The sequence below is a fragment of the Microtus oregoni genome, unplaced genomic scaffold (genome assembly GCF_018167655.1).
Source record: "Microtus oregoni isolate MIOR12 unplaced genomic scaffold, Mior012 000056F_ref0000123, whole genome shotgun sequence".
In the NCBI taxonomy this organism is placed as follows: domain Eukaryota; kingdom Metazoa; phylum Chordata; class Mammalia; order Rodentia; family Cricetidae; genus Microtus; species Microtus oregoni.
In genome coordinates, this window is record NW_024543832.1 from 13,422,934 (window position 1) to 13,432,644 (window position 9,711).

The 9,711-nt window shown below is 43.9% G+C and overlaps 1 protein-coding gene across 1 annotated transcript in view; it reads left to right on the forward strand.

Annotated features, from left to right (window-relative positions):
- Window positions 1-8,912, forward strand: part of LOC121438574 (leucine-rich melanocyte differentiation-associated protein-like) — a 596,104-nt gene extending 587,192 nt beyond the window's left edge. The window contains exon 7 of the mRNA XM_041638820.1: window positions 8,732-8,912. Within this exon, the coding sequence (XP_041494754.1) occupies window positions 8,732-8,912 (181 nt within the window). The remainder of the gene's footprint in view (window positions 1-8,731) is intronic.
- The last annotated feature ends 799 nt before the right edge of the window (window positions 8,913-9,711 follow it).

Genomic DNA, 9,711 nt, shown 5'->3' on the forward strand with positions numbered 1-9,711 from the left:
TTTTCTGAGACATGCAGTGGTGTTTTTCCTGCAGATAGAAGAAAGCCAAATGAGTTCTTTGCTGAATTAATAAACTGGCATTCAGAAGGCTGCTTCTTGTCTGCTTGCCTTGTGTACAGACACATGCTTGTTCCTATGCAGGTATATATGTCCGTCCAATATCTGTATGTATACATATGTATGTTCTGGGAGGCATGTGTACCCCTGCAGTTGGCTCCTCAGTGGAAAGCAGTTGCCTTCCCTCAGAGTGCTGGGGCTGTGTCATGCACACTTGCTGAAGACCCTATTTTTCATAACAGAATCAGAATCTCAAGTTGACTTCTGTCCTTTCTGGGGCAGCAGGGGCCTGTTGTGCTTATTCAGCACAAAGTTCTGATGGATGACCAAGGAGGTCGTGATTTGGGGAGCTGTTTTCATTTTATTCCTGACATGAAGTATTTGGGAGAACGGAAAACACCTCTCCAATCACAGCCCTTGCCTTCGAGATAGGGCACAGGCAGACTGGGTATTCTTGGCTGACACAAACACAAAGCCAGCCAGGAACTAGCCGGCTGCCTGTGTCACCAGGGTCTGACTTGGTACCTAGCAGGCCTGGACACTTGAAGCCAAGTTCTTTCCAGCTCTTGCTCCTGATGCCACAGTGTCTCTGCGACTGCACTTTGCCTTTGTTGATTCAAATCTGTCTTTCCTCTGTGTTTGCATTGCTCTATGGAAAGAAAGATGCTGCCATTTGTGAGAAATGGTAATAGTTACAGTGGGCTTTTTCAGACACACAGGCACACGTGTGTGTGTGTGTGTGTGTGTGTGTGTGTGTGTGTGTGCGTGAACATTTAATGGACCTGTGACAGCTAGGATTTACTCATTTCCCGAATTTTAAAGAAATATCTATCTTTGTCAAATGTTGGCCATCGAATCGCACCATTGTTGATAGAGCGAGCACTGTAGTAGACACCGAGAAGCTCAGGGCCCCCAGTGAGAAGCATCTGGAATGACCAGACCGTGACCCCCATGGCTGCTCTGGGAAACGAAGATCAAAGGAACACAGAAGCCTGTCCAGGAGGGCGCGTATGGCGACACAACCAGCCCTGCACATCAGAGAAACAGCTCAACATCCCGACAGTCACAATTGCTTAATTATGTCCTGGCTTTGTAATTATTCATCCCTGTTCTGGCAAAGAGCACAGTTGTCATTTCTTTGACATAATTATTTAAAGCCGAGCCCTCTTGTTTACATGCATCTACACCAAGTTGGCTGCCGCCTGTTTAATCTTTAGAACCGTAGAGGGACCACGGGGGGCCTAGACACAGGGCACACTGTCTGAGCATCATGGAAAGCATTTAGGTCCATATGATTTTACTTGTTTCTCTGGTCATTTCCTTACAGTGAAAGTGTGGTTAATATAAATGTTTGAATCTTGATGTGAACCAGTATTCTACATTCCTTTTGTAGCATGGCTGGTTCCCAGTGTGTGTGATGTGTATCTGGTATATGAGTAAACTTTTGCCTACTTTGTGACTATTGTGTCTTCAGATATTCAGAGAGGTGAGGTGGGAGGAGAGGAGAGGAAAGAAAAAGGGGGAGAAAGAGAGGGCGAGACAAGAAATTCGCAAAGGAATAAATTTCAATGCACCTACTGAAATATGTTCAATTCTTATCCTAAACTACACATTGACTGTTCCTTGTGACCAAGAATTCCCTGGTCCTATGACCACTCTATACAGTCCCAATCTCGACATTTCTGGTCAGGTAAAAATTCTCCTATGTAAAGTCAGTTTGTTTTTCTTCTTGTCTTTAGGCGTTTCTATGGGAAAGACAATGTACGGTAAAGACAGGAAGTGGAATTAAGAGAATACAGTTTTTGTTGGTGAGGAAACCACCCATTTCCAGGTTACTAGCTCCCTGAAGCTGTGAACTGGGCCTGTGTTCTTCCATCTTGCAGCACAGAGGCTTGGCCTATAGCAGGGACTCAGCCAGCCCTTATAAAGTCAGGAACCACAGGCAGCAAAGCCTTTCAAGAGAGTCATTCTGCGGCCCAAGTGTGACCATCAGATGCAGAAAAGACTCTTGCCTTAGGTGGTGAGTTTCCAGATCTACCCAGAGCTGATGTGAAGACCTGTGGTGGTCATGCTGTCTGTCCCCCCGCTGTCCCATTGAGCAGCACTTCTAGGAGAAGCATGGGTGTGGTCTGTAACTCTATAGCCCATTCTTGAATGTGTTCCCCAACTTTCCCTCCTGTCGGAACACACCTCCTTGTAGCAGGGCTTTGGAAACTAAGCAGTAGCTTTTCTCAGAAGTATGTGCGGGCCACACAAATCTACAGGAAACTGAACAGTGATCTCTCCTTGCTGTGACTGCTGCCATGGTGGCTAGCTGCACTTTAATGGAACCCTGCTGAGTGGCTTGCTTTGGTCATAAAATATGGTTATTTTGATGCCTAACCTAGTGTTTTCATATATTCTATGTTATTCTAAAATAATGTACGTATGTCTTTGATCTCTTCAGTTACCCTCTTTTAACCCGAGTACAAATATATAAAAAGGTTATCAAAGGGCTGCGAGATGGCTCTGCAGGTAAGAAATGTTTTATCCTCAACACCCAAGTGCTGGCTTACAATGGTCTGTAACTCTAGTTCCAGGTTATTGGATGCCTACACTGGCCTGTATTGGCACTAGATACACTTATAGCACAAACACATACACTTGGGCAAAACATCCATACACATAAAATAAATTGATTAGTAAAACTTAAAATAAAAAGTCAATCAGAGACCACCTCGAGATTTACAAAAACATTAACATCTAAACTATATTTTATATAAACCTAGATCTTCCCGTGAACAAATTTTGTAAGACACATATACAATTCATGTAGTTAAATTGATATTTAGTCAATACATGTTCAAAGTTCTCTTCAGTCCCAAATATCCAGAAAAAAGCTATAAATGTCATTTGATTTTCTGGATGTTTCTAAGTACCTAACTGTGTTTGTGTTCTGTGTTTTGTTTCTGCACAGATGTTTCTTGTCTTGAAACACACTCAAATTCTATTTTTAGTTACTTTTAAAGAGAAGGAAAAATTTTTAATTAATTTCTTTTTTGAAAATGCTTAAGCAATATGTTTAGAAACAGTGTTGGAAGGCAAACATTTGCGGTTCATTATTGTCCCTGATTCTACTGATGGTCACATTCATTTGAAGGGGAAATCACTGATGGATCCACAGATCTGTTTCTTCACATTGTAGCACCTCCTGTCTTGAGTAAATGCCTTCAGAACACTGTTCTTTGGGGGCAGTCTTCATAGCCTTGCATGGGGGGCAGCAAGGCGCTGAAAGCACAGACAGGCAGGAGCAGGAACAGCACCTTCAGAGAGAGATCTGAACCTCACAGTGGGGATGTCAGAGGTTACATGCATCTGTGACAAAGGCAAAGTAAGAAAACAAGTGTTTGTGGTGGCTCACAGTTTCGGGGTCTAGTCTATTATGACAGGGAAGGCATGAGGCTCGGGGCTTGAGGCATCCACACGAGGAAGAAGAGAGAGATGAATATTGGTACTTAGCTAGCATCTTTCTTTTTTGAACACCAGAACTGGATGTAATGTTCCTGCTCATATTTATGGTGGCTCCTTCCACCCCAGTTCACATAATCTACAAAGTCCCCCACAGTCATGCTGAGATTCTTGCTTCTTTGGAGGTTCTACAACCCATGAAGAAGTTGACAATCAGCGTTAGCCATCAAGGATACAAACTATAGGTTCTTCTAGAATCCTCTGAGCATACTATAGAAACTGCTTTTCATGGACGCCAAGATTTGAGAAAAGGTATCATGTTTCCAACAGAGCCAATAGTTTCCCAATATTCTCGTAGACTGATTCACTTGGCCTGTTGTCTGTTTTCTGAAGTGACCATTTTCTTCAAAGGTGTTTGAATAGACATAAGACAAGAGAATCACATGAATGATGAAATAAAGACTGTTAGGAACTGCACTCAGTCTGGAATCCAGTATTTGGGAGAAGTGTGCCAGAGTGTATTTTGTCTAAAATCAGTGGTGTCCTTCTCTCTGTTTTTGCTATGGAAGCTACTGTAATGGAAATACCTTTCTCTTATCTACTGACCTTGGTCTTGGTCATTTAATGATGTGGCCAATGATATGTGAGTGAAAGTGACAACCTGTCAATTCTTGGTCAAGACCTGAAACGCCCTGTGTTTCTACTCACTGCCTTTGTAAGTTTGCCGTCAACTAGGAGAATAACATGAGAGGCACACTGAGCAAACCTGAACCCAACCCATAGCCTGAAACCGAAACCTGTGCAGTCTATTATAGACCTATGCATAAGGAAGGAATGATTATTGCAAGCCACCAAGACAGAGCCAAGAATGGCTGAAAAACCTGTCCGATACATGGATACCTTCCCATCCACATGTTTCTTCCTCTGAAGCTTCCCTCTGATTCTGAAAAAACTTTGGAGAGTACAGTCTGTACCACTAATTCCAACAGACTTCCTGGTGCTCCTGAGGATAGCAAGGCCTGTCTAAGAGCTGCCTGACCACATAGTAGTACTTTACTAAGCACTAGAAAGTTTCCTGGTGTTAGTTCAAACAGCACCTAGCATGCACCCAGTGTTCACTGCCTCCTGGCTTTATTAACTACTTACTTAGTACATGTCTCATTTCCCCCTTGTCTCAAATCTGTGACTGAGAAAACTGACAATTGGAAACGATGCCCATCTCGATTCATGTAGCAGGGAGATGACGAGGGTGTCCCTTGGATCTGTCCGTGCCCCACAGCTCATGATTCTCTTCTTTTATTTCTTGTTTTAGGACAGTCAACTTCAAACCTTGGGATCTTCCCATTATATATCATAAATTTTATAGATCAGGTATGGAGAAGTATGGAGGCTGGACCAAAAGATCAGGGAAAGCAATAGGAAGAAGGCTGCAAGGATTTCTGCGTGATTCCCATGCTGATACTATGACTCCATTCCCTGAGCCCTTTAGTGACACACATGGGTCATACAGAGACTGAGGAAGCAGGCAACGGAAGGCTCCAGGTGTCAGGCTACTCTGTGATTCCCTCTGAGGGTAAGGATGACCCACCTTAGCTAGGGTTAGAGAAGCAGGAATGGTTGAACCGTGTGCTTTTTGGGTTCTTGGGTATTGGAGAGAGGAGTCAGTTGAGCTTTGTGTGGACCAAGGAGTGTAATCAGGTCTGACATCACCTGGCACTGAAAAACACCCAGCCTGGTGTTGGTGCTTAGGTAGCCACTGGGGTCAAAGAGGTGGAACTGAGAGCCTTTTGTCCCAAGGATTGTGGGAAATATCTGTGGTGGCAGTGGTGGTAGTGGTGGTGTGTGTGTGTGTTGGTAGGGAAGGGGTGATAAGGTACTCAGAGGCAAAAGTGAGGAGAAGGCCAAAGGTATCAGAGATCTCATAGTGACTGTCCTGGATATGAGTCCTGACATTCTCAAATGTCCTTTGGCATGTTCTTACTCAAAATATTCTTTCCCCTGTGGGATCTGTGACTTTAGTATCTAAGGTGACTTTAAGCTTATGATCTTAACTGGGCTCGGAAAGGTTCCCATTGGTGCAATTGCTGCTACTGAGCTTGGATCTTTAAGTATCACCTATGTCAATAATCTGCACAGTTCCAGCTTGATTGCTCTTCAGTCCACTGAGATCTATTTGTTTTTAAATTATGTGCATGCATGTTTGCCTGAATGTATGTATGACCTGCGCGGGCCTGCAGCTGGTGTAGGACAGGAGATGGCATCTGATCCACTTGACCTGGAGTTATAGATGGTTTCAAACCATCCTCTAAGTGCTAGGAATCCAGCCCTGGTCCTTCATCACTTGATCCATTAGAAAAGAGGGTTTCTGAAGTGTTACAGGTTAGGATTCTGACTATTTTTAAAAATTAAACTTAGAAGAGAGGAGAAGGGACGGGAAAGCAAATAAAAATGCTTTCCTCCCAAATGCTTAGTTAATCAAGCCACGTGGCTGCACTGAAGCTTACACCACCCTCCCCAAACTACACTAACCATACCCCATGTTGGATGCGTAGCGTTGGGCCATAGTATAAGGGTCTTCTCTCCAAGCCCAGCTGTCTAACGAGCTTGAGTGAAACGTTATGTTTAATGTGTTCTTTCCACCCTGACGGACGTCATCCTCAGATTGCAGGCCATGGTGAGGAAGAGGGTTGGGAATGTGGGGGCAGCTTATCTTTAACAGAGGAAAGAGTCAGTGAGTGCTGTAAGCAAGATCATATTAAGGATGATCATGATGGCACTGGTGCCCCCTGCCAGGGCTGTACGTACTGGAGATCCTTCTGGACTCCATGTCTTCATGGAGCTCTGCTGTGCTTGGAAAGTCTCCCTGGGTCCACGGACACAGCATACTGTAGGATAGATAATCAAGCTTTTTCTGTGACCTATAGAATGGGTAGGCCAATGCTCAACCACAGAGATGCCAGGCCCCAGGGGCAAATCATCACATCATTCTGAAGCTAGTAGCTGGACACTGGCACTTGCACATTAACATAACATGTTGGCATGGCAGATGAATGGCAATATGAAGGTGGCACAAGCCCATCTGGGTGTCCTGCTCACTTCCAAATCACCTTTTATTAGCAGCAGATGAGAGAAGTTTAAGAAGAAGGTAGGGAAAAACACTCACAAAAAGTGAGGGTTGGAAGAGGGTTGTGCTACTCTGTTATTAACCCTGAACAAGTTGGTGAGTAGGATAAAACAGCAGATGATCTTGGGCAATCCAACCCAGACAAAATAAACATCTTCATAAAGTTGAAGACAAGACGTTGAGGGTGGTTCAGCAATAGAGGGATTGCCTGGTATGTGTAAGGCTGTGAGCTCCATTTCCAGATCCCTGACATCCCCCCACCCCCAAACATATAATGGGGTAGCAAAAAGAGAGAGAGAAGCAGCTTTGGGTAGGAGCTTACTTAGAGTTCTCACATAGCATGTGTGAATCCCTGGGTTCAATCCCCAACACTTCCAGAAACTCAGTTCATAATAAAAAAAAAAGCTACCCCATCTTCCTGGATGTGTTTAAAAGGCAGTTTTCAGGGTACTGGTTTTGTGTGTGTGTGTGTGTGTGTGTGTGTGTGTGTGTGTGTGAAGATAGGATATTGTCTAGCAGGTAAACTTGGGGTCCCCAAAGGCTGGTGGAACAGCTTGCCCTTCCATCTGCTCCTCTGTTCCCCCACAGAGCATTTGAAAGGAGCAGACAGGTGCCATCGGTAAGGCCTGGTGCTTGTCTGCGTGTGGTGTAAATTGAGCCACACCCAGTGCCGTTGTCAGCAAGAGCAGGCTTACGCAGCCTTTTCACCAAGAAGCTTTAGGATAATTTTATTTTTCATGAGCTTCTTAAAATATGACAGTAAATTTTGAGCTACATTACCTGAATTAAAGCTCATTATTTCTTTTCAACAGCAAACTAATGCTCTCTGACTAGGCTCCGTGTGTGTGTGTGTGTGTGTGTGTGTGTGTGTGTGTGTGTCTGTCTGTCTGTCTCGCTCTCTCTCTCTCACACACACACACATACACACACAATTTCTTTCTTGATGTGTCGAATTTGAGGTGGGGCTTGTACTTAATGAATCTTTTAACTCACGACTGAAATGTACATGTGTCTCCTCTTGCTTTTTTGTTGTTGTTAGGCACTCTGGGGTGTCACAGAGGCTCTCTGGCTGAGTGACCTGTCCATTCCTCCCACATACTCAGCTTTGGTTTTTGTTCTTGACATGGTTCAAGAAGTTGCCTTTAGCTAGTCTTTGGGGAGGGTTTATGTTCTGAATAGATAGTTGCTGCTGTACTCCACAAAATACCTACACATCCTTCCATGTCTGTGGGCTCTGTTGGACTTGCTGCTCCCTGGAGAAGGTGGGTATTCTCCACATTTCAGGGTTGTACTCAATGTTAGAACACAGGATGACCGATACCTCATTCTACCTGGCTTTCCATTGTGAAGGCAGATGCTACAGTGTGTCCTTCAGAGTCTATTGTGAGGATAAAGCGATATAGTCTGTGGGCAGGGCTGGCACTCTCTTTCGGGCATGAGATTGACAGCTAATGTTCCTAGTTGTGCCATTTCAAAACAGTCTGTGACATGACATTGAGAGGATACTTTTGGTTTACAATAGTTGTTGGGATATGTCGATGTACACCAGTCAGCTCAGATGCATAAGAAAATGTCTCAAACTCAAGAGGCCAAACAAACATGACTTCATTTTCTTACAGCGCTCAAATTCTAATATTGGGATGCTAGCATGGTTCAGTATTGGCCCTCTTCCTGGCATTATAAATAACTACCCTATCGTTCCTTATGTTCATATCATGTCTACATGTGGAGAAAACAAAAAATAGTATCTTTTCTTGTTGTTATAAACTACAACCCTATTGGATCAAGACTTCTTTTAACCATACTGATTTCCTTGGAGCTGTGTCTCTAGACATAGTCACATTAGATTTTAATGTTTAACAAGTGAATTTGTGTAATTTGTGTAGGACACGTTTCAGCCTCTAATGGAGAGCCCCGTCCCTACCCAACACGTCTTCACTGAGTTTTCTAAGATTTATCTTTTAGGGAATAATTTGGAAGACTTTCACTGAGCATCTATTTTCTGAATAGGAAGGGAGAAAGTAGACCTTACATTCTTCCTGGGGAGGACTAGGCTGCTGAATTGGTGAGTCTCTACCACAGAGCAAATCATTTGTTCCCTAGGTGGCGGGAGGTATGCAGGTCCAAGGAAGCCTTCAAGGTTCAGGAGTATGGACTGCAGAAGAGGCTGCAGGTCACTGATATACTTGAGAGGACAATGGACACAGTCCTGGTAGACAGGACAGCTGCAGGGAAGTCTCCTCATAGCCCCAGCTCAGCAGAAGGATGCCTGATGTTGAAATAAGCCCTTAAGCCCTTTCATTTGGATGACCTCGGACTCAACTCTCCTAATCCCCCTCCAACTCCCTTGGCAAATCTGGACGTCAAGGTTGAGGTTTAGATCCTGGAATCTGTCATTGGGATCAGGCTCCCTTCAGCCACAAAGCAGAGTAGAAAAGGCTGGGGGGAGCGGTGAGGTAGGGGACTTATTACCCATGTTCAAAGAATATCATCTCATCTTTAGACGGGCTTTGAACCCCAAGGTGGAGATAGCAGATCTTGGGATAATTACAAAGCAGCCAAGTGCTAAATTACACAAAGCCACATTTAAAAAAGTGTATCTGCTAAGTATAATGTGTAAAAAGTGTGCCTGATTTCTACATGCATTCTAATTTTTAGTCATGGGCTGTTTGGGAAAAGATTAAGTTACAAAGGATTCGTTCCTTCCTTGTATTAAGAAAAATTCCATGGCCAGCGTGCAGCTTGCACTCAGATGAGAGAGGCTGAGCAGGAAGATGAGGGATTGTGTTTGTTGAAAAAAAATACGTTCAGTGGGAAGAAAACAAAGCCGGGAGGCAAGGATTTTCCCTCTTCTCTCCCTTCCCCTCTCCTCCTTCTTCTTCTCCCAAGCACTGTGGGATTAATGTGCGACTTTGTTCATGTACCTGCTACAAACAGTTCAGCATGTAGGCCAAACACGCTCTAATGCAGTGAAATTAAGAAATAATACACTTTGAAAGTGATTTATGAGTGTGGTTAAACTGCCAGATTTACAAAGAAATAGTTCAGATCTTGGGAAGCCTCAGGAGTCACGTCAAAAATGA